General features: G+C 48.2%; 1 protein-coding gene across 1 annotated transcript; it reads left to right on the top strand.

Annotated features, from left to right (window-relative positions):
* The first annotated feature begins 304 nt into the window (after positions 1-304).
* PNPT1 (polyribonucleotide nucleotidyltransferase 1) lies at positions 305-22,612 on the top strand. The gene is made up of 28 exons (XM_061549849.1): positions 305-579; positions 1,228-1,288; positions 1,442-1,516; positions 2,156-2,261; positions 2,817-2,866; positions 3,348-3,411; positions 4,273-4,320; positions 4,987-5,100; positions 5,580-5,766; positions 5,945-5,996; positions 6,657-6,714; positions 7,281-7,377; positions 8,418-8,520; positions 10,583-10,653; positions 11,118-11,154; positions 12,031-12,097; positions 12,893-12,982; positions 13,489-13,542; positions 14,171-14,280; positions 14,744-14,815; positions 15,068-15,131; positions 15,658-15,741; positions 16,363-16,446; positions 17,276-17,382; positions 18,929-18,984; positions 19,702-19,780; positions 20,222-20,269; positions 21,078-22,612. The coding sequence occupies exons 1-28, from the start codon at positions 329-331 to the stop codon at positions 21,234-21,236; spliced, it is 2,448 nt and encodes an 815-aa protein (XP_061405833.1). The 5' UTR covers positions 305-328; the 3' UTR covers positions 21,237-22,612.
* Positions 22,613-25,132: the final 2,520 nt, after the last annotated feature.

Raw genomic sequence — 25,132 nt, 5'->3', positions numbered from 1 at the left:
TGGAGTTTCACCCCACGCCTTGGTAAAGCCATGCGCTGCCTCTCAATGAGTCAATAGGCAAACCGATTTACTTTGCTGCCCGCTGATTCGAAACACCACCAACTAAAATACTACCCATGACTTCTGAAAATGAAAGCATCAATCGATAACAACACCAACAATAATACATAATTACAAAATCGATCAATAACGCGTTAGTTGCCCCCAAAAAATATTTAAGCATGCTGTTAGAAATTAAAAAAAACGTATTAAGACTACGAATCAGGTGTGCGCGTGAATAAAAGCCAAGTCCCACGTGGCCCCGCCGGTCCCCCCTTGCCAACCAGCAATGGCCGCGCCCTGTACCCGCCATGCCGCCGCTCTCGCGTTGGGCCTCAGGTCGCTGCTTCTCTGCGCTCGCCGCTACCCCCGCGGGCCCCGTCTCGGCTGGGGCGGCGTGCGGGGCGGCATGGGCCTCGGCGCAGGCCTCGGCGTAGGCCTCAGCTCGGCTCCCGCGAGCAGCCGGCGACGCTGGGCGCACAACAGCGCGTGGAGTGCGAGCGGCGTCAGGGGCCAGGCCGAGGTGGCGCTTGGAACTCGGTTCGTACTGCTGCTGCTGCTGTGGTCACCGGCTGCTGTCACCGGCTGCTGTCACGGCTGCTGTCATGCCTGCTGCTGATGCTGCTCGTGTTGATGTTGCTGCTACCCACTGGTGCTGTCGCTGTTTTTGTTGTTACTTGTGCTGCTGTCACTTCTGCTGCTGCTACTACTGCTTCTGCCTACCGCTGTTTTCGCATCTCTTGCTCTGTTGATGCTTCTGTTGCTGCTATCTGCTGTTACCTGTATATGCTGCTGCGTGGCTTTCTTGTACTGCTTCTACTCTCGCCGCTTGTGCAGTGGTTCCTGCTATTCTTGCTGCTCCTTGATGGTCCTGTTTTTGTATATCTCGTTGTACTGCTATTGCTGTAGACATCCCTGTCAAAGCGACCGCTGCTTCTACTATTGATACTGCTTTTCTGTTGCTGCTTCTGTTGGTGTTGTCGTCCCCACTTCTCATTATCCTCACTTCTCATTATCCTTCCCTGTCCTACCATCCTCACTGCACCGCGGCAGTCGAAAATGTGATGTCTCAGATGGAGACCTTTCTGTTGCTGACCAGCAAGCTTCTGTTTGTGATCGGCAGTCGTGCCTTTTGTGTTTTTAATTCAGTCCTATATCAGCGATTTTGTGTGTCATTTCTGGTCACAGGAAGCTTAAGATCTCTACGGGGAAGTTGGCGAGGTTCGCAGATGGATGCGCTATCGTTCAGGTAAAATCTCAATGTCGCCTCTGACGCCACGAAGAACCGGGCGCGCACAAGAAAATGGCACGGAATGAACTGCGTGCCCAGTAAAGTGACTCTGTTCTTCTGTTGTTCTCCGCGTGTTGAACGTTGCGTTTCTGTGTTCCCTCTTGCGTGTAGCTCGGGGAAACGGCGGTGATGGTGACGGCTGTCAGCAAGGCCAAGGCGGCCACAGTGCAGTTCATGCCGCTGGTGGTGAGTGTCGTACAGTATTCGAATAAATGTACATACTTGTATATAGGCAAATATGACAATCCACTACTGGATTGTCATGCGGTTCATGGGGATTATTTGACCATACTTCACAATGTTGGTCAGGCGCATAGCGTAGGTATTGGAAGCGGAGACGTATGAAAAATATATATTTGCAGTGCCTTCTGCTGCTTACAATGTAGTAACTCGATTGATAATCTGTTTGCATATACTGTAGTGGTCACCTATCCTATCACGATTCATGTTCAACTCATTAGCTTCTAAGATCTGACAAAATCGAGCACATTGTAGATGGTTAGGTCATAGGCACGCCTCTTCATTATTTGTTCATTATGGACTTGTTTAAAACTCTTGACACAGCTATTGCTTTTAGTAATTCCAGTTGAATTCATTTTACAAGCCGAAGCATCGCTTGGCTTTCAAGACTCCATTTCGGAAGGTTCTTGATTGATGATACATTTTTCCACATTGTGGAGATAGGTATTAGTGTAACAGTGCATTGCTTCAATTATTAAAATCGATCCTTATGCTTGTGACACATGCGTAGAATCATTGATTTACATTCCCTTACCAATGTATAATCTGATTTCATGAACATGAATCTGTTCTCCTGTGGTGCAGGTCGACTACAAGCAGAAGGCCGCGGCTGCTGGGAGAATACCCACAAACCACCTCCGGCGAGAGCTCGGGACCACCGACTTGGAGATCCTGACGAGCCGAGTCATCGGTATGACAGCCAGGCCCAGCACCTTGCTGTGCCAGTCCTCGGTGACCACTGACAGTGGCGACAAGTCATGTTGTATATACAGAAACCCTTTTATCTGTGGCTAAACTATCGGTGATTCCTGTTATTCGTGACAGCTGTCGGGTTCGTGAAAACACCTATTATCTGCGGGCCCTTATCCTTTCTTCGACTTTTCCCACAAGTCTTAGTGGAACGTCATTCTATTATCCGTGCTTTTAAGAGCGGTAGCGTGAGTGCTCACGTCTACACCTTCCCATAACTGAGGCGAATCGGGGTGACTGCCGCGGGGGGTGGGGGGTGTCCGATGTAATACTTGCGGTTTATTTTGAAGGCGTCGGGGGGGTGGGGGGCGGACCCACAGTGTTGTTATTTTTTTTCCCCCGGGCATATAGTTTGGATACTTTACGGGCCTTTGTCAATCAACTGCTGGATGAAGGCCTCCCCTAAAATAAACAAATCAAACTGGAACGTTATAAGCATGACCAGTTTGTTACTGTTTTTATTCCTAATTGTGTGTTTGTTATCGCTTTGTTACAGATCGGTCCATCAGGCCTCTCTTCCCGGCTGGATATTTTTACGACACGCAGGTGTGTGTGCGGAATCGTGGCAGAAAATCTGTCACATGTGCACCTTGTGTGCATTCATAGGTGTGACTTCAGTTGTAATTCTGTGACATCATCTTCAGGGGCTGTTCTTTGACATAGGGTGATGCACTTCTCGCTGCAAGGGTTCCAAGTGGACATGTATTCCTCTTGACTTAAAGCTTTCATGACTGCAGGAATACATATTCTATGGGTCTTTCGGTAAAGCGACATAGATAGAAAAATAAAAAAAATATCACGACGTTTCGATTGCAACACAAACAATCATCTTCATTTGAAAAAATACAGCTGTATTTGTAAAAATTATTTTTCTATCTACATGGCTTTACCGAAAGACCCATACAATATGTATTCCTCTCACAACATGACACCGACAGCATGATTTGAATATAATTGGGAAAAATTTAAGATAGTATATTTTTGGGAACTGTTCTTGCATCGTGCGTCTTTGTTTCTTTCACTTCAGGTTATTTGCAACCTCCTGTCGGTGGACGGGGTTAATGACCCCGAAGTTCTCGCCATCAATGGAGGTAAATCCATCCTCTTCAGATTTACGCTCCAGCCATCCCTTAATTTTTCTACAAAGACTATCATTTTTACGAGACGAGAAGGGGTCAAGGTGCTTGTGGCGGAAGGGCCTTTATGAGAGGCAGCCCTAGATAGCCTCTTTAGAATGTATCTTGGCCTACTCTTCAACGCTGGCCAGTCCCCTAACTGGAGAGTAAACAATGCTACATTTTACCCAGAAAAAAAACTCGTCGAGTGCCAATACTCTTGCAAGTGGATTCCGCGTTGACATATCAGGCCAATTTAATTTTGTGAGTGTTTGGCTTCATGTGAAAGGAAACTGGAGTACCTGGAGAAAATATAATCCTGCATAAGAGGAGATGTCACTCAAAGCTGTTCATAGCTAGCTTAAATCCATTGCTCTGCTGTGATTCCATGGCCACCTGTTATTCATTTGTGTGAATGTTGATTTAAAAAATATATATTTGTACTCCTTTCAAGTTTTGTTGAAAGTGTTAATGCATTAGCTCTGTCCATTCGTCAACATCTCTGTAATGGGGGGGGGGGGGGGGGGGGGCCACAACTGGTGTTAATATGATCCAAATGTGACCAAAACTTGTGTATTGAGTTTTGTGTCGCTATTAGAGACTCCTCCTATAGAAAACCACGATCCAGTTGAAGCGTTATCCGAGCTCCGTCGACTTTATGCAGCCTACGAACGTCCTTTTTTCTGCACGCCTGGCACAAGCGCTACCATTATTAACGCTAATTAAACACTCCCAAGGACAGACGCATTTGTCATGCTTTAAAGTGTGTGTGCATATGCATGACTTTTCTTCCTCGTTTAACTTATTTAAAATAGCCTTTGTCTCTTGGTCTTGCAGCATCAGCAGCGTTGGCACTCTCTGACATCCCGTGGGATGGACCCGTGGGTAAGTAAACTGGGATCGGTTCAGATCCGTCAAACACTGGGAAGTGGGATTCTCGTGAAAGGCAATGAGTAAATGAGTCGCTTGGGTAAAGTTATGGCAGTCGTTACCAGCAGCACAATTACTGCGAGCGGCTTATGGCAACATTTTAGAGCGTTTGCGTAGAGTGGTGGCGTTCTGTCTATCTGCTAAAAATATTATTGTTTTAACTGTGTTTGAATACCAGTTTAATCCTTGCCAGAAATCCATGTGGACAATAGTCATCATTGTCTGCTGCTACCTCGTGCCAACTCCGGTATTCCCGTAAGATGTTTGGCCTCTGACCAAATTACCCAGAATGCACCCGATCCCATCAGATCTCAAACGCCCAGGTGGCTTTAACTTGGCTAGTGCTTTGATGGGAAACCATCGTGAACATCGCCGTTGGGGAGGTTAAGTTATGGTCATCGGAGGGCAGTGCAGTATTATAAATTGTTGTACTCTACTTCTATGCCCCCGCATCTATGCTCCCCGCCTACAACTCGCCCTGACCAGCGTGGGTGAAGTGCGGTCAAATAATCTCCATGATCGGCATAGCATAGCGAGCAGTAGATTGACAACGGAGCACCGCGTGTATAGAGTGAGGCATCACTACACGTGCTCCCCCATTGCATCCCTCCCCCCCCCCAGGTGCGGTGCGCGTGGGCATCGTGAACGGAGACGTGGTCATCAACCCAACACGGCGTGAGCTGACCCAGAGCTCGCTCAACATGATCGTCACGGGTGGGGTCAGCAGCTCTGTGGGTGAGTCCCGTGCGGCTCGTTGCGTTAGACACCAGCTCAGCGTGGCTCCCTCTGACTCTGCTTAACACTATGTGACTCAGTGGGATTGGAGTATTTGGCTGCTGCCATACATTTCCACAAGATAAGACACTTTGTTGAGCTGTCATTTGTGGCCAGGTCGCTTCTGAAAAAGAGCTACATAGCTCAGTGGGCCTTACCTGCTGAAAAAAACATCGTTTAGTTTTAGTTTATTGAGCACGTAGGTTTTCATGGCCACCACAACTGCGGTCTTCGTGCTAGTCCACGAGTTGAGCATTTATTCTCGCAAGATTTTGCCAGGCGCCACAGCTGGGCACCTTCAACTCCCGAAGTTGCCCGTTGTGGGGCATTGGCGAAGAGCACATTTGGATCACCCTGATTGGCTGTGGCTTAGCGTGGCTTCCCGTGGCTCGGCTCAACTCTCGGCAACCTCGGGGGTGACTGCGCGTTTCTCGGTGCAGTGATGCTGGAGGCCGCGGCCGAGGACGTCCTGCAGCAAGACCTGTGCCACGCCATCAAGGTCGGCGTGAAGCACACCACACAGGTGGTGCTCGCCATCCAGCAACTGGCACGACAGCACGGGCGCGCCAAGCGCACGCCGCAGAAGCTGTGGGTGCCCCGCGCCGACATGGTGGAGAGGGCCAGGCAGTGAGTGACGCCACCATCGTCGCCACTGCTGCCACCACTGCCTCTTTCTCTCCGGCACCATCCGGCTCACTGGCATCGCAGTCGCTCATGCCGGTTTGGCTGCCGGCGCTTCATAATTGCTCGTGCCAGCGTGGCTGTGTTGAGTGCGTTGTTTAATTTAGGTTTTTCCGGATCGCAGGTTGGCATCAAAGGAGGTTTACGCGATATTCACAGACTACACTCACGACAAGGTGAGCGCTATCGTTGTCATGTTATTGATAATACGATATTGATTTTTGTATTAAGTATTAAAAAAAATACAAAAATACTTCATTATATTGTGTTCAATCATTCTAAAAAGTTATGTGACCATTAAATATTTGTTATTTTATAAGATTATGACATTAAAGAGTGTGCTAAATTAAGGATAAATAACTACCAAGGTGTGGGCAGACCCTTAACCAGCAGTGGATTGACAAAAGGGCTTTGCATGGACATGTTATTACATTTAAATATAACAATGCATTTATTTTTTATGTAAACAAAGCATGAACATTAAACATACGTTCCATACTTGATTTGGAGCTTACTTGATTTGGAGCTTTTATGACTGCAGGAATTACTCTTTGGTTCTTTCGGTGAAGGCATTTTTTAAAAAGGGCAAAGATCATGCCAAATTATTTAGAACATCACTACTGGGTTAGATGCATTAGATTGATTAAATTTATTAACCCTATATATGGAAACATTTGCAAAAACCCTTAAAGCTGAGTGTAAAATCATCAGCCACGCTCAACAAGAACCACAACTGGCACAGGCAGCCTGGAAAACCTGCATCTGGATCCGCTCCGCTGGACCGGAATTGACCTCCGTTTGACGTCGTGACGTGTGCGCGTGCCGGGTTTGTTCAGATCTCGAGAGACGAGGCCGTCAACAAACTCCGCCTGGAGACCGAGGAGCAGCTGCGTGGTGAGAAAACAGTGACGGGAGTCGACGTCACGGTCGCCGTGACGCCGCCGCGCCGACGACGATGGTTACGCCGGCTAACGCGGCGGTGGGGGTATCCCCACGGGCCCACTAGCCTGACGCAGTCCACAGCTTCGTTTCATACGGCCCGTGGGACACCTGCTTCGATATGGCCCAGAGTCGATAATTATCGACTTTTATAATTATAATTATCGAACAATGCAGGCATCTAAGGCGTCACTAATTGGGTGCTAGAAGTGGGAATATTTTCGAGCTGTCCCCCATGCGTGCTTCTAATTTTACCGTGCTCACGTTTCTTTCTTAGGGCCGCTGGAAGTATTCATGTGTTCATGTGTAGTCCGGCTCGGGCACATGATGGGTTATGTTGATTAATTAACTGAGAAACAGAGACAGTATCGACCGAGCCGGGAAAGTTGCTCGATTGGTGTTGCAATAAGTTTACATTTTTCTCGGTCACTTGCATTATTCCAGCTACAAATGCGTGCTCGCCCAAGGGGCTTTCACCTCCCCGTGTGTTACGTAAGCGTTTTCATTATTTTTTTTTACAGCGTCGTTCACGGATGCTGAGCATTATGACATCATCGAGGCCTTCAACGTGATTACCAAGGAGGTTTTCCGAGGACTTATTCTCAACGAATACAAGAGGTGACTTGCTGGACTACGGAGTTTTGTTTTTGCATAAAAATCTCATTCATCTGTCCGTTCTGACACCTATTCATGAACCGTCACTCATTCGTCCGTTCTTTCCGTCAATCCTCACGTGTAATTGTTGTCATTGTCACCGTCGCTGTTCGCTCTTGCTCTGCCACCTTCACTTTTACAGATGCACGTGTACTAAACAACAGAAACTTGCCGTGCGAGACGGAAACACGCATTTAATATAAACCACTCAAAGTACATTCCGTAAAACTAGTTTAACGCAAAAAATAGTCGGAGTATTATCATATGCAATGTGTATTCAAGTAAAATAGGGAAAAGCCATATCTATGAAATAACGGAACTGACAATAGATATTTCCTCAGGAGTTTGCCTTGAACCTTCACGAATAAACTGGTTTCCAGCTTAGTTTCAAAGGGATTAAGGGGGGGGAGCGGTGATGCAGTAGTTAGCGCACCGAGTTGCAAACCCAGCAGCCAGGGTTTGTTTGATTTGAGACCGTCGCTGTCGTCAGTGGTGAGTGATATTGTAACTGGTCCTGACCCATACGTTTCCAGCATGGGGAAGTATGGTCAACAGAGGGCTATACAGCTACATACAAGGTTGTACTGTACTTTTTGTACTGCCGTTATCTATTCCTCTTCGCCTTCATCAACCCGCACGAATCAGCGTGGTGAAGTATGGTCAAATAAACCCCCGTTACCCTCACGGTGTGGAGACGCCTTCATCCAGCAGTGGATTCACACAATGGGCCGTACGTATAGGTTTGCAATACCAACAAAACAATCGGCAGTAAGCGTAGCTTTCCATTTTGAGTCTTGAGACTCGGTCACGACCGTGCAGAAATCATCATTATCATCAACCTCGGTCAGCCCACTGCTGGAGAGAAGGCCTCTCCCAATCCTAATAACTATCATTGAGAGCGGTGGAGTAAGGGTGCACAACGGGCCCGACTGCGTTGCGTTCGGAATGTTTTTTGTGGCCAGTGCGGGGGCCCTGACTGACGACGGGTTTCCCGGGCGGCGCAGGTGCGACGGCCGCGAGCTGTCGGCCCTGCGCGACATCGCGTGCGAGGTCGACCTCTACCGGCCCCTGCACGGCTCGGCGCTGTTCCAGCGTGGCCAGACGCAGGTGCGCGCACGCACTCATGCGCGCGCCCACGCACACTCGGAATCAGATCAGAATCAGAATCTTTATTTGTACTGGAAGAATCCGATGAGCTGTAAAGCTCTGTGTTTACGGATGTCCAGTAGGGGGCGAGTCAGAAAGTTACAAGAACAAACAGTACGAACACACGATAGGCGTGCAAAGTATAGGAAACGTAGGCAAATCACACAAACAAAAAAAACTTTCATTTTACCAGGTTAGGCTCGCTGAGCTGTTTACTTTTTTTTCAGAAGCGACCTGGCCACAAATGCTAGCCTAACTAAATGGATTATTGCGTGAAAATGAATAGTAGCCAAATAATCTAAACACTCGCGTGTCTGTTCCACATACAGACTCAAACAAATATAAAGTTCCCCCCCATAACGTCAACAGACTGCTGCGGAAAGTACTGTTAGCAAGCTCGTAGAAAAGGGCACGGCGCACGAGGGGGTGGTGTGGGTAACACTATGCCCAGCCACCATCATCTCCCCAGTGGTGCTGTTTACGCACAGCACCAGGTCCTCATTTAAGGCTGAGTCAACCTAGTTGAGGCTCCAGGACTGGTTCAGATATTCGTCACTGATGTTGGCCTTGAGAGGGAATCGAACTCGGGCCGCCGTGTTCGTAGCTTGGTGCTCTAACCACTGCACTTGCTCCCCACATGGGACACACATACAGGGGCGCACTCTTGCAGACAAGCATATGCACTTGTGCACATGCACTCACACACTGGCACAATGCAGACTCCCGCACACACATGCACACTCGCACATAATGCGGCCACGCGTGCACATGAACACACACACGCAGATATCCCCACACGATGCAGACGTACGTACACAAGCACACGTGCACACATTGGGACTCACGTGTATGTACGCACACACACACAAACGTGCACATATGCCTGTGTGTGCAAAGATACACTTGATATCCTCTCCAGCCCATAATGTTTTCTTTGTTCAGTCTAGTTAAATTATTCTGTTTTTTTTATTATGTAACCTGGCAGTGGCAGGTTACATAATAGTCCCGCACATTTTTAAAGGTCATGAGTTAAAATTCTGGAATGGTGGTTATTGGCTTGGGGCCCCATCACTCCTTTTGGGGGCCCAATCCCTTTGTTGAGTGGCTATGATTTTTTGCCACCAGTTCAGGGCCGCCGCCACCGCCTCCCCCCCCCCCCCCCCCCTCCGTGGAGGCGAGCACGGCCCAAATGTTCGTTAGGGCCAGAGGAGGGTGGTATGGACGCATTTGGAGTAGAATTCCCACGTCTAATGGGCTATTAACTTTTGTGCAGCAAATTGCCGAGGGTAATTTTGTTATATCGGCTGAAACGTTTCTCTGCTGGCAATCCACGTCATTGCTGGTGGTTAACGTCGATGCATTGGCCAGTGTGTGAATCGGGCCTGGTGAAGGGGGGGTGGTGGTGGGGGAGGCGTTTCGGTCGTTGTGTGAAGACATGAATCTGATTACCAGAGAAGGGGGTTTTAAACAAATATCATTATTGTCTTGTTGAACTTGTGTGTATTTTTTTTGTCTTCTTAAACGTCTTTTATTGCAATTGTGCTGTCCGCCATTCTGTCACGGAGACGAGAAAGCGTCCATTCAGAAGTGTTGCCGAGTGGCGTGTCACCTCGTGAATTGGCCCGCGGAAGGAAATATCACAGAGTAACTTCTGGGAGGCCCCTTCAAGTGACTCTTTGTTACCCACAACACTGAGGGGTCGCTGCGATTATCCGCAAGCCCCGCTACGGATAAATGTGCATCGCACGACAGTCAAACGGACACTTAAAAATAATCTGACATCTGGAATTTAGCCAAAAAAATTGTGAAAAAGTTATTTTCATGTGTGTTTTTTTTTACGCAGTAATGTGTGACTGAGCTGAGACCACGAACTCACTACTTTTGACAATACGGTTTAATCACGGGTGGCAGAAGCCAGGATGCTGAACCCAGACTGTCGGTGTTGCCAGCTCGATGTTCTCTCCGCGGAGCCGCCCGGTCCACCTCTCACCCTTCCGTGTGTCGTCGTGCCGACCGCGCGCAGGTCCTGTGCTCGGTGACATTCGACTCCATGGAGTCGGCGCTCAAAACCGACCGCATCGCTGCGCTCGGCAGGTGGGAGATATCGCCGCGAGGTTTCATTCGAGATAAAAACAAAGATCCCCCGTAATAGCCTTAATAAACTGCTGGCAAGTGCTGTTAGCGAGTAGCACCTATGAAGGCCGGAACGGCACACGAGGGGGTGGGTGTCCAGCACCACACCTGGCCACCTTTATCTCCCTAGTGGTGATGTTTAAACACTGCACCAGCTAATCATTTGAGGCTGAGTGGACCTGTCACTCGGAGTTCAATTCCTGGCCACGGCTAACATCGGTGGCAAGCAATCTGAACCCGTCCTGGTCCCTGTTACGCTAACCCGCACTGACCAGAGATGGTGAAGTATAGTAGAAAAAACCCCATGGCGGACACAGTGTGGGGGAGGTCTTCATCCGGCCGTGGATTGACAGAGCTGTACATTATTGTTTTTATTCTTATTATCATCGTTCAATTAAGATGTCGATTTGTCTTTTGTGTTCCAGCGGGGTGAAGGATAGAAACTTCATGCTTCATTACGAGGTGCGTATTCATTTAATTTATACTAAACTGACTGCAATCATTTAACTTGTACAGTTGATCAGACACTTATCTGACGCATGTTCGTACAACTAACCCTACACAACAACAAATCCTGTGGCATCTAAATGCGACTGCATCTCAAGACATGCAGATCCATCCCATTTGTCAATGGGGTCAAAGCAGATTGAGAACAAATCGTCTGGTCTCCTCTGGAGGCACGGATCACTAAGAAATAGTCAACTTTAAACTAATGGTCAATACATCTGCCATCATAAACCTGGTGGTATGCAGCCCTGCCACAGTGCTGAGATATTAACTACCTCACCTGGTATCCAGGAAGTCGCGGGTCAATCCCGACCCTGACGACTGCTGTATATTTGGAGTTTGCGTGTTTTCCCCATGATCGCGTGGATTTTTCTCCGGGTCCTTCAGTCTTTGCCTCCACATTTAGAAACATGCGTTTAAGATTATTTGGCTGCTATAAATTTCCACATTATAAGCCACTTCGTTGAGCTATCATTTGTGGCCAGGTCACTTCAAAAAAATAGCGATATTGCTCAGTGGGCCTTACGTGGTAGAATAAAAAATTGTTTAGTTTAGTTTAACATGACCTCAGTCTGTCCGCGTCAATCACTGGGAACATTTTTCTGCACTCGGCACACCGCATCCAGTGTGCCTCTCGCTATGGCTACGGCTGGTAGACGTGTGTGCTTATTCGGTCTACCAGCCAGCCGGATAATTGTCAGTGGGATATTAAGCCCTGCTGATATCAATACAAACATTAAGTAGCTCGCTTTAAACGGTTGGCAACGATCGCCACCTTCTGGAGAGAGCTACGTGGCATTTGTTTACGCTTAACCGTGTCTCTCCCGGCAGTTCCCTCCATACGCCACCAACGAGATCGGCCGAGTGAGCGGACTGAACCGGAGAGAGCTGGGCCACGGTGCGCCAACACGGCAGCCACAGTCATACCCGCAGCAGTAACAACTACAACAACAATAGTTAGCAGCCTTAGTAGTATTAATAACAGCAGCAGTAACAGCAACAGGAGCAACAACAACAGCAGGAGTAACACCAACGTAATAGTAATACCAGCAGTAGTAACAACAGTAGTTGTAGCAATATCGGTAGCAGTATTGTCAAAAGCAGTAACAGCAGTTGAAGCAGCAGGAACAGAAGCAATAGTAGCAGCAGCATTAACAACAGTTATGACAGCAGTAGCAGCAGGAGTAGCAGTTAGCAGCAGTATGGGTGGCAGTAGCACTAACAACAGCAGTAGTAGGAGCAGCAGCAGTGATGTATGTATCTTGAACCTCTTTCGCACCATACGTAGCCAACCGTACTAATCGGAGGTGTGGGGGAAGGACAACAACACAAAAAGCAGTTCTTAAGAAATTCGTTTTCAAAAAAATATCAGCAGGAGTATCAGCAGCAGCAGGGGCAGCATTAACAGCAGCAGTAGTAGCAGGAGCAGTAATAGCAATAGTCACAACATCAACCATAACAATGGCAGCAAGTCGTAGCAGTCACAGCAGCAGGAACAGTTGCATCAATGATAGCAACTTCAGCAGTGGGAGCATTAGTAGTTGCAACAGCAGCAATAGTAGAAGTCCAGTCATACAGCCACGCCCAGATCTACCACCAGATAAATGTGCATGCACAGAGAGTGCCTTGTGAAATTGCATCGCCATGTGGTGAGGGGGTTGCCCTTTGACCCCGTGCGGCTCGTTGGTTCCAGGCGCGCTGGCGGAGAAGGGCCTGCGGCCCGTCATCCCCAAGGACTTCCCCTTCACCATCCGTGTCACGTCCGACGTGTTGGAATCCAACGGTGAGGGGAGGGCTGCGTGACACGGGCAACCTCCCCACCCCTCCTTCCACCCTGGTGGTCCCTGCGCTAGCGAGAACACGAATGGCCACCTTTTCTCCACTGTCGTTTGTTTCAAAATTAGAATATTATTTTTTTGCCCACGAAAAGATGTGACCACGTATTTATGTCGATAAAAAGCCTTCCATCACCCCACACACGGCCAAGCAAATTGGTTTTGTGAGAGTTTGGTTGCGTATCTAAATCTGCCAACTTTCGTTGTGAGAATTGTTCTTCATGTTACCGGTGTGCTCAAACAATAACCATTGGCACGTTGAATGCTTGCAGACGTGGTGATTTAATATTGTTTGGCTATGTCTGGTGGTGGAGGGTCCTATGACTCAAATTTGATTAGATCGTTTGACCTCTGAGCCACCGGCACGCCTCCGTTGTGTCCATTTGTCGACGTTTGTCGACGTTTATTTCTAACGTTCCTCGACGCCCGCTGCTCCTCTGCTTGTCCCGTCCAGGCTCGTCCTCCATGGCGTCCGTGTGCGGAGGAAGTCTCGCTCTGATGGACGCTGGTGAGCTTGGGATAGGAGAGTTGCCCATCGTCCCCCCTGGGCATTGATGAAACCAGTACCACTTTGTTGCAAGTCAGCAGCGGTCATCCTCCTATGGACACTTGTGCTTGCCTTTAAAAAAAATTTAATTTTCACCACTGGCTCAGGAACCGCCAAAGGAGATGAGCGCCACCACTCATCACTATTTTGAGTTGGCACTGTCAGACTTAACAGTGACCAGTAGATTTTTTTTTTCGTGTGTAACCATTCACCCCTTGCCTGGCGATTTTTCCCATTTCCATGATTCACGGCTATGATTCGATTCCAGTCAGCATAATTTTTGTCCCATTTTTCAAAAATCCCGTTTGCATCATCTCTTCACTCACTTAAATGTACCATGACCATATCTTTTCTATACCATTTGCATAAATTGTAAGTCATGGATTTCCACACCTTACGATTGGGTGGCGTGTAAATTATGAGCATAAGGATCGATAAGTCGATGGGTCGCTGCTTGCCGAGTTATTGATTTCCCGTATTTTATTTCTTTCTCATTTCGTTTCCCCCATATCGGCATCGCTGTTCCTTGGCTACGTTTTCCCTCGGTTCGGTGCCGTACCGTACCGTGCCTCTTGTTTTGCCACGCCAGGCGTGCCGATCTCTAGCGCTGTGGCGGGCGTGGCCGTGGGTCTGGTGGCGAAGATGGACCCAGAGAATCCGCGGGACATCTCGGACTACCGCCTCCTCACCGACATCCTGGTGAGCCCTGCGCGCTCCCCCCACTGCCCCCCGCCCCGCCCTACCCGACCCTGTGCCCCCTGTCCTCGTGACTCTGTGCCACCCTGTGCCCTCCCGACCCCATGCCTTTCGACCTCTTCGGGCCTCCAGATGACGGCGCTTTGTCGCACCCGGTCGCAATTTTCCCGTCAACTCCTGTATGAATGTATGTTGAACTTCTTTTGCACTGTACTTAGCCAGCAATGCTAATCGGAGGTGCGGGGGAAGGACAACAAACTAAACACAAAAAGCACTTCTAAAGAAATGAGTTTTCAATCTAGATGATTTAAAAGTGCACAGCTCCCCAATGGCTTCCTAATATCGGAAGGAAGAACATTCCAGATGGCCTCCCGATCGGCGAATTCATCCCTTTCCTTGCCGAATGCTTTCTACACCCATTGATTACAATGTGGCTGTGTGTGTTGATGGGTGCTGTCACTCGCAGGGCATTGAGGACTACTTTGGGGACATGGACTTCAAGCTCGCGGGAACCAAGAAGGGAATCACGGCCCTGCAGGTGGGACCATAGCACCTGCTCGACCGCCTTCCCGCACACCTTTACACTCACCATGCACACTCATTTACCCATACACACACACACACGATCACCCGAACACACATCCACAAGCATGCACATTTGCCCTATATGTAATATTTTCCCTAAATGTAATCATTGCATGTCATTTACAACATGACGTGAGGCCTGAATTTCACTGCATTGTTACATGGCTGCTGTGCATGCCCTCTGCTTGTCTATCGCCGTGTTCAGGCTGACATTAAGCTGCCAGGAATACCCTTGAAGGTGGTGATGGAAGCCATCCAGCAAGCCACGGGTGAGGGGGCTCGCCATCCTGTTTGCACGGCCGTTGTTACACCGCCCGCACTCCCACTCGCCTGTCGCCACCCTTCCGGCTTGTGATCGTGATTCATTGCTAACACTGTACTGTACTCTCGCATGCGTTTGGTGATGAAAGTATTGCGGTACTGATTTTTCAATTAACCATTTTGTTGTATGTGCACGGCACTTCATCGATGCCTCTTAATCCGCTGTTAGATGGGACTTTCCCATGCTGTGGGGGATATATTGGACCATTTTGGGCAGTGGGGGGTTGGTCAAGGCAGGGAGCATAGAAGTGTAGTGCAACAAAGCCTATAAAAGCTGTACTATATGGTGGTTGCCCATCCAAATACTATCTATGCTCCATCCTGCTAAGCTTCAGAGATTTGTTAAGATCGGGTGCATTCTGGAAGATTTCATCAAAGGCCAATGCCCCTTTATTAAATTACAAATAAAGCTCATATCTGTATGTGTGTGTGCATCTTCCCTATGTATTATATATGTACCCATTTGTGGGGCAGTGGCAAAGTCGGAGATTCTGCAAATCATGAACAACACCATCGCCAAGCCCAGGCCCAACCGCAAAGAGAGTGGCCCCGTTGTCGGTAAGGTCCCAGCATCGGCTGTCAATGTCGCTTCGTGCCACGCAAACATTTATGTAAATCCGGATTTCAGCCAGTCGATTTGCTTCAATACCCACACGTGTGTGATACGTCACATGATGCGAGCGCGCACGTGGAACTAATGTCCCTGTTGTTAGGGACGGCGCACTGTTTCATGCTCGATAAGTGTTCACTGCTTTGGGATGATGGTAAACGCCTCGGATTGGAATGACCGAGACGGACTGAAAATTATCAGGCCATCACGTTGTGCGTCTCCTCCATGCGTCTTCAATCGCCACAGTTAAAAGATGCCCCTTGTATATTAATTAATGAGTGCCGCAACCTTATGGATCGTTAAAATTAAATGATAATTGTATTAAGTCACTACCCATTATCAGTCCATGGCTGAATGAGAAGGCCACCCCATGCTGTGTCGGTTAGGGAGGTTTGACCATACTTCGAGGGGGTCAATGTGAGTTGGTCAGGACCGGTTTGCATATTTGCCACAGATATTAATATCGTGCCTGGGTATCAAACTCTGGTTGCTGGGTTCATGGTGAAGTACGCCAACCACTGAACCGCTCAAATATTTTACATTAATCTTTGTTGTAAATTTTTTTTCAGACACAATCCAGGTGCCCTTGTCCAAGAGGTCGAGGTTCGTGGGGCCCGGTGGGTACAACCTAAACAGACTGCAGGCCGAGACGGGTGAGTTGCCCCATCTTTAGAGGGCAGGGGGTGGCGCAGTGGCGACACTTGCGTCTCACAACATGAATGGTCTGGGTTTGATTTCCCACTCTGTTTAGAGGGCACCTCTCTGTATGGAGCTTGTCTCTTCTCCCCCTGTTCACATCCGTTTTCTCTGGGTTTTGTGGTTTCCTCACGTAGCTAAAAACACAATACTTTGTAAATGGTATTATTGGCCAAACATCCCAGTTCTGAAGAGTTACCGACAAATTACTCAATTTGCATTACACATAGTAACATTGCCTCCTTCTGAAAATAAGTCTTGAGATTCAGATTTTCCTGGGTGAATAAGTGTAATGGTAATAATTTTAAATTACAGATGTTTGTTCAGCCACTGCTGGATGGGGCCCCGCCCACACCGTGTGGGTCGCGGGCAATGTTTGACCGTCCTTCACCACGCTGGCCGATGGGCATTGGTGAAGGTGGGAGGATAGAAGTTCAGTTCATCAATGGATTTTTCTGCATTGGCCTTCGTTGCCCACCATGAGCCTTCACATTTATGTATGTAGAACTTATTTCTCACCGTACGTAGCCAACCGTGCTAATTGGAGATGCGGGGGAAGGAATCTTAGTTGCCTACCATGTAAGGCACCCAAGGCTCTTTAACAACCTGCTTGTGCATGGTGGACACCCATCTAAACATGACCCGGGCTAATCCCTGCTTGGCTTCAGAGATCTGACGAACTCGGCGATTCTTTATATCTCCAACATTTTAATGGGAGCTTGGTGAACGAGGCTAAAGCGAGCGGCTGGGGGGTCTCCGTGTCTTGCGCGCGACTGCGTCGAGCAGGCGTCACCATCAGCCAGCTGGACGAGGAGTCGTACTCCGTGTTCGCGCCCACGCCCGACGCCATGAACGAAGCGCGCGAGTTCATCGACAACATCTGCAAGGACGACGTGAGCTCTCACCGCGTCGGAAACGACGGAGTTTTTGGCGGTCGTAAATTTACGGACTTGCCTTGCCATTGGTGCATAACATTGACTTGCCCTCCCCACTCCTGTTGCAATCTTTCAATGGATTGTTGCGATTCGACATCTGGATAATTTCAGAACTTTGTTGTCTTTGGTGTACTATAGCCATGTGACATTTTGTCCCCAATCGCAATTTGATTGTGGCGATTTGGCATCAATCGCAATGGTAAATTAAGAACATGCATTTGCATTGATGTGTAATAGTTGTGACATTTTCCCCTCTCTCCGTTTTTCGATAAATTGACACAGGCCGATTTATATATTTCTTTAATTACTGCTATGTTTCTATTTCAGAGCTTGTGGAATCTCTATTGCCTGCAGGGTTTACGTGACCCAATCGTATATAACCTATACAAATTGCTAAGTAATTGATTCTCGCAATACGGTTCAATGGATCGTGAGTGTCCAGGAAATTGAACTCTAGTGTCACCGGGTTCATGGCGCAACGTGCCACCCAGTAAACTGTATCGCATTGCATGTAACTCATATCCGGAGGAGTACTGGTTTGACCAAGGGGTCGGCAATATCTCAAAGAAGAGGAGCCATTTTTTTGTCTTTGCCAAAATAGTTCGAGAGCCGCATCACACGCAGAGCTACTTGTACACAAACACAGCAGCATGTATACAGTAGATGACAAACAAATGTTGGCTTAAACAGCATAGGTGATGGAATAAACTGTCTATTTCGCTTTTGACCCCCTTAGTTATTCTTTAACAAAAATGTACATTTTGTCGTCACGAAGACATTCCATCGTGACCCATTCCCTGTCATATTTAATAAATTGCTAATTATCTTTGCATTAAATTATGTTTAAGAATGAAAAAAACGACTGCCTGCAAGGGTCAGCCAAAGAGCCGCAAGGGGGGGAGCCAAAGAGCTTCAAGGGGGCAGCCAAAGAGCCGCAAGGGGCAGCCAAAGAGCTGCAAGGGGGGGAGCCAAAGAGCCTCAAGGGGGCAGCCAAAGAGCCTCAAGGGGGGCAGCCAAAGAGCTTCAAGGGGGGAGCCAAAGAGCCTCAAGGGGGCAGCCAAAGAGCTTCAAGGGGGCAGCCAAAGAGCCGCAAGGGGCAGCCAAAGAGCTGCAAGAGGGGGAGCCAAAGAGCTGCAAGGGGGCAGCCAAAGAGCCTCAAGGGGGCAGCCAAAGAGCTTCAAGGGGGCAGCCAAAGAGCTTCAAGGGGGCAGCCAAAGAGCTGCAAGGGGGGGAGCCAAAGAGCTGCAAGGGGGCAGCCAAAGAGCCTCAAGGGGGGCAGCCAAAGAGCCTCAAGGGGGCAGCCAAAGAGCTGCAAGGGGGGCAGCCAGAGCCGCCGCAGGTTGCCGACCCCTGGCTTATACCGTGGCACAGAAATTGCTTAATGATCGATAAAGGTTTCCAGAAACAGACGATGAGCCGTTTGCGACGGTGGAGCGAGGTGCTTGTTTTGTCGCTGCTCGCAGGTCTCGATCTTGTGGCTCACGGTTTGCGATTCCTCCCGCAGCAGGAGCAGCGGCTCGAGTTTGGTGCCGTCTACACGGCAACCATCGCGGAGATCAGGTGCGTTGCTCCCGTGGCCGTGGTCTATGTGGTGTACAGAATCGGTGCTGAATTGAGTGCTAGTTGAACCCTGACTGGATAAAATTAGTTTATTTTGAATGCTCAATCGCTGATCTGCACATTAATGAACAGTTTTGAGTTGGATACATTTTATAGTCAGGTGAGCTCATAACTTTCAAAGAACATCTGGGTCAAACATAGAATTCTAGTAATTGTCTGTTGAAAGGTCAACGATAGCCTTTTACAAAACCTTAATACATTAATTATTCACGATAATACTAGTTAAACATACACATTCAACTTAGTACTGTGGGAAAATATATATTTTTTAATTAAGTGTTAAGGTACAGGGGAACGCTTTAAATTCATAGCAAACAACATACAATGTCATTTGTGTTGGCCAAACATCCCAATGTAGCAGGAACCCTCCTGAAAACGAGTCTTCGGATTGGGTAAATAAGTAAGTTACTATAGTGACCAATTAACAAATGTGATTTTATGTTTAAATTCTGACGTAGAAGGAATAGTTATGAAAATATAAAAGAGTTGGAATATTATTCCATTTTTGAGGTGCATCATGGCAGAAAGAACACTTCCCAAATGTTGTATTTACTCTTGGAACATGACTTAACATCCAGTACGAACATTCGTGCTCGTTTGGCACTGTTTTTCCAATCGTAGCCTGACCATCGTTCTCTTCCACTCTCATCGCCACAGGGATTCCGGTGTGATGGTGAAACTGTACCCCAACATGACTCCCGTGCTTCTGCACAACTCCCAGCTTGACCAGAGACGGGTGCGTTCAGCGATCATTGCGTACAAATGTATTATTTTTACACCGTTAATATATTTTTAGCATTTTACCAAATGACAAATGGGTGCATTGGGCCAGGTCGATGCGGGGATGGGTGAGTGACGATCAGGGCTTACCAGCTGTGTGGGGCTTGCGAGGTGGTCAGAAATTGGCAGTGTCGCGTGTCACTCGCTTGCGTGCATGGATTGTCTTCGCGCACTCCGGTTTCCTCCCACGCAATTCCAATCAACATCACAATGGAGGCAGGACCAGCCAGAATTAAATAATCGCGAGACCCAGTGAGTCTTTGCAGGTCGTTATTATTATTTACTATTACCAACGTCTTGGACCGTGGCGGAAAGTGAATTGTGGTGCTCGACTTTGTCGGTGAAACTTGGTGTTATTTATTGTGCACTGCGCATGTGTGTGTGTGTGTGTGTGCAGATACAGCATCCCAGTGCGCTCAACCTTGAGGTGGGACAGCAGATTCAGGTGAGCCCTGTTCTCTTGTCTTGGCACTCTGGTTTCCTCTGACGTGAAGCCAAACGCTCTTTAATAATTAATTGGCCAAACTTCCCGGTGCAGGACCTTTCTGAATAATTTTTTTGAGATTAAGCGAGGATTTAAGGAGACATCAAGGGGGTTAAATTTCGATTTAAAGCTTTCGTGACTGCAGGGATTCATATTCTTGGTTCTTTCGGTAAAGTCACGTAGAAGGGAGATGATAAAATAATAAAAACAAAACAATCAAATAAGACAGACGCTGTCTTTCCGACAGACCTGTTCTTCACCTGAGGACGGCTGCTTGCGTTGTGGCCGAAACGTCGTGATAATTGTATTATTTTATTGTTTTATTTTTATTATTTTATTATCTCCGTTCTACGTGACTTTACCGAAAGAACCAAGAAGAGACATAAAGGGTCCCACAGTTCTCACCCAGCCGTGTAAATGGGTTCACCACAGGCGATCGGCAGTGTGATGGGGTAAATTGTGGGTACTCCCATTTCTTCAAAGCCCTCAGGCCAGCGTGGAAGTCAGCCAAAATACCCTCCAGAGGAACCATCTTGAACTCCCTATAGTCAAGGCCCTTCTGCCATCAATGGCATGAGCAAGACATGGCAGGTTTGCACCTTTTATGTTTTGATGAAGCTTCAAACTCATGATGGAGAGCCCTCGACACACAGCCTCGGTGTGTATCTACAAAAGCCGTTGGATTTTTGGGGTTGCGTCTTCTAGTTAGTGCGGCCCTTCCGATGGTCATGCCACCGTAGAACCCTGACCTTGTCTCGCATTCCGGCAGGTAAAGTATTTTGGGAGGGACCCAACGGACGGCCGCATGCGTCTCTCACGCAAGGTGCTCATGGCGATGGGCTCCCAAACTCCTGCGAAGACGCTCGGAGACCGCCAATCCATCTCCATGACCGGAGACAGGCCCCTGGCCATGCAGGCTGACAAGTAGCGCTGCCGAACCCCCCACCCCCGCACTGCGGTGTTACATCGTGGGACTGGTGGCCAAATGTGGTCACAGCAGAATAATTGAAACCTCATGTTGCTCTTCCTTGTCAAACTCATTCGCCTGGAGTCCACTCTTCTCTCGCCGCTGGATATGTGGGCATCAACCTTCGTCCTCGGCCGTCTCTGTCAAAATATATTCTGCATGAATATCTGATTTCTACAGCAGATTCAGCCTGGAGTAAAAATATTGTTTTTTTCATCGCGCACTTAATGGACTGTTATCCCCATTCAAGAATGTTGGGACTGCCGGGGTCCGAATGATTGTTTCCTGCCAAGTTGAGTGATTTATTGGTTGGTTGTGGACTTGCGAAGGCGATTGTAAAACCTGTTGTGGCCTCTGGAATGTTTTTTGAGCTCTAAGGGTGTCTGTTCCCGCACATCAGAATCAGAATCTTTTTTTGAGACTGGAGCAATCTGATGAGCTATGAAGCTCTTTTTCACATGTCCAGTATGTCCACATACTTTGTTTGGTCAAGAAAATAATATGGGTTAACGTTCTTGTTGCCGGTGGTTGTGTTAGCTTGTCGCTCAGTATTTTAATAAAGAATATACTCTGTACATATATCAACTGAAATTACAAAAGAATGTGAATGAAATTGTTATATATCAACTGCTTGCGGGGTTTGTGTGTATGTGTTTATTAAAGATATTATTGGTTATTTCACGACTTGGATTTGAGGCTGAAAGCTTGTATGTGGTAGTTATGTTTGCGATTCAACTACGTGAGATTTGTGTAGCAGTGTACATTTAAAGCTTCCGGTTGAAGCGTTATTGAGTGAACCGCACATTGTTTTATAGTTACTTTGTGCATTTGGATAAATGGTCTTGGTTGCCTCATAAATGGTTTATGTGGCAGTCTTCACTTGTTTGTTGCTGTACGGGAAGAACCAATAAATTAATGTCGCACTTGTTCCCATCTGAACTATAAAATCCGTGAATTTATTTGCACGGTAAGAGATACTCTAATATGTTATAAACTGCACATGGATTTATTAGTTACATAATGTGTACTGATTCGTAATTGTTCATGTACCAAACGTGTCTTTTTAAATGTCACGGTTCAAATCTTTATTGTTAAATTACCACATTGCTAATGTTGAAAATGTTTGTCACGTTTCTGCTGTCAAGGCACATTGGTCTGAAATGTTAACTTGTTTTGGAGATTTCAGTTGTGAAACGGTGTTAGAAATTAGATTAAATCAGGGTGTACCATGGAGCACTGTGGGGGGAGATTTTGATGTACACTGCTGCTGTGGATGAGGTGTTGTGACATATTTTTTTCAAAAGTGGTCAACACTTGAATAAAACAATTATTCATAATGTTTGCGACATGTTCAGTACTATTGTTGCTATTCTTATCCGTGCTGTATTTTACACACGATGGACCGATTAATCGGGACATGTCTGCTTTAACTGGAAAAATTATGATTTTATCTTGTGTTCAAGCCATCCCAGCTATAATCTGGTTCAAAGTGAGCTCCTTGAATGAAAAAAAACCACACTGACCACACCAATAAACCCATGTCACTCAGACCAAGAGGAACACCCAAAACCCATTTCACCGAATATCCCTCAGTCACCGCAAGGGCCACGCAGATGATCAACCTAAACCTCTCCACCCAAATCACACTGACAACCTCAATAATGTTAAGCCACACGGACCACACTGGTCACAGAGAATACCCCAGCCACTTGGTACATCAACCAGCCACAGGAGCTTTTAGCCTGGAACTGGCTCATCCACAAGATTGGCTATATCAAGGGATGTGAGAGATGGAATTCAATGTTTGATATTTACTACCAGTTTCCACTTTCTGAAAATGTAGAATCGGCATTATTGCCATGAGAACGTGAGAAACACGCTGAATGAGTGAGGCCCAGATGCATGACTTGTGAACTTTGCCCTGTAACCACACCAGCCAGTCAAGGCCACACTGGTCACCCCAGCCACTTAATGTTTGTCCCATAGAACATCACATGTCTCTCGTCTTCTCTTTCACATCTTTTTTTTGCAGAAGGGCCGCATTTCCGGACCCTATGAGACGCATTCCAAAATGTACTCGTGGCCACAACGCATGGTGGTAACGCGGTCACTTCGCTCGTGGCTGGCTGTGCTGTGGTGTGTGGATTTTTGAATTTAGAAACGTGTGTGTGACCGCTCCAGGAGGACGCGTGTCTGCCTCTGTTGCCAGGGAGCAAGTGCAGATATATATTTTTGCTGTCTCAAATACAAAAGTTATAAAATCCACTTCTTATTTATCGAGCTTCACTTATAAACTGTCCGTGAGCGACATGTTGATTGCAGGCCTGCAGTTTGGCCTCCATGGTTATATTGTCTTCGATGATGAATTAAGAAACATTTCCAGGAAGGTGTTTTATTTTTGCAACCAGCCTAAGGGATGACATCAGACACTCCAGTCATCTGTGCATCTCATTCAGTTCAGTCACCCAAAGTCACTAAGCCCACACCGTATCCCTCATTCACCCCCAGCCAATTTTGCCAACTGCTGAAGGCTTTAAAGTTGTCAAACGAACCTCAAAACGTGGCTAGATGTTGCTCGTTACACCTGAAGTCAACAACACTTGTCAACACACAGTATGAAACATAGTAACCTCATACAGAATCCTAAATGCATAGCCATACACACTACTAACTAAATGTGCACGCCCTCGGTTTCAGAAATGTGCGGTACCGTATTTGTCACCACGAGTTTGAAAACAAACTTCGTCGTGAGGCAAACCCATAAATCTCGCCAAAAAACTTCCTTCCGTGACCTTTTTAAAATTCCTTCCTTAACATTGTGGTGAACCAACTCCTCTCGAGTTATATATTTCTGTGTTGCCTGCCGGTGTTACTTGAATTGTGCGTGGTTTGAGTGTTGCTCTCCTCCGATGCGTTTGCAATTCAGCGTTTGCAGTGTTTACGGGTTATTGGCCGTCACTTTGTTTTACACGTACGGTGCGAAAGAAGTCCAACATATAGTGCACACATACACCAAGGTCCTCCCCCGGCTCACCCTTATACAGCAGCTTCAGGTCTGAACATTTCTCACCCACGCGAAAACAAACAAATCACACAGCGACAAAATCTTGAAGTTGGCAATATTGGGGCCCCAATCATTCCCAAGTGCGGGGGTGGGTGGGGGGCTCCATTTGCCTACCCCAAACCCCATTGCCCCCCGATAACCACCCAGTTGTGCCCCCCTTAGCCACCCCATTGCGCCCCTCGCTGACCACCCCGCCGTGCCCCCCCTCCCCCCGTTTACTAACCCCGCCGTGCCCCCCGTTACCCACCCCGTCGTGCCCCCCCGTTGACCAACCCCGTCGTGCCCCCCCCCCTTGACCAACCCCGTCGCGCCCCCCCCCCGTTGACCAACCACGTCGTGCCCCCCCCTCCCCCCTTGACCAACCCCGTCGTGCCCCCCCCCGTTGACCAACCACGTCGTGCACCCCCCCCGTTGACCAACCCCGTCGTGCCCCCCCCCGTTGACCAACCCCGTCGTGCCCCCCCCCCGTTGACCCCGTTGACCAACCCCGTCGTGCCCCCCCCCCGTTGACCAACCCCGTCGTGCCCCCCCCCCCCGTTGACCAACCCCGTCGTGCCCCCCCCCCGTTGACCAACCCCGTCGTGCACCCCCCCCGTTGACCAACCCCGTCGTGCCCCCCCCCCGTTGACCAACCCCGTCGTGCACCCCCCCCCGTTGACCAACCCCGTCGCGCCCCCCCCCCGTTGACCAACCCCGTCGTGCCCCCCCCCGTTGACCAACCCCGTCGTGCCCCCCCCCCGTTGACCAACCCCGTCGTGCACCCCCCCCGTTGACCAACCCCCGTCGCGCCCCC

Source organism: Lethenteron reissneri, chromosome 11 (assembly GCF_015708825.2).
Source record: "Lethenteron reissneri isolate LAM-NWPU_2019-01 chromosome 11, ASM1570882v1, whole genome shotgun sequence".
In the NCBI taxonomy this organism is placed as follows: Eukaryota; Metazoa; Chordata; class Hyperoartia; order Petromyzontiformes; family Petromyzontidae; genus Lethenteron; species Lethenteron reissneri.
The sequence above is the reverse complement of the archived record's forward strand: the minus strand, read 5'-3'. Positions and strand labels throughout refer to the sequence as shown.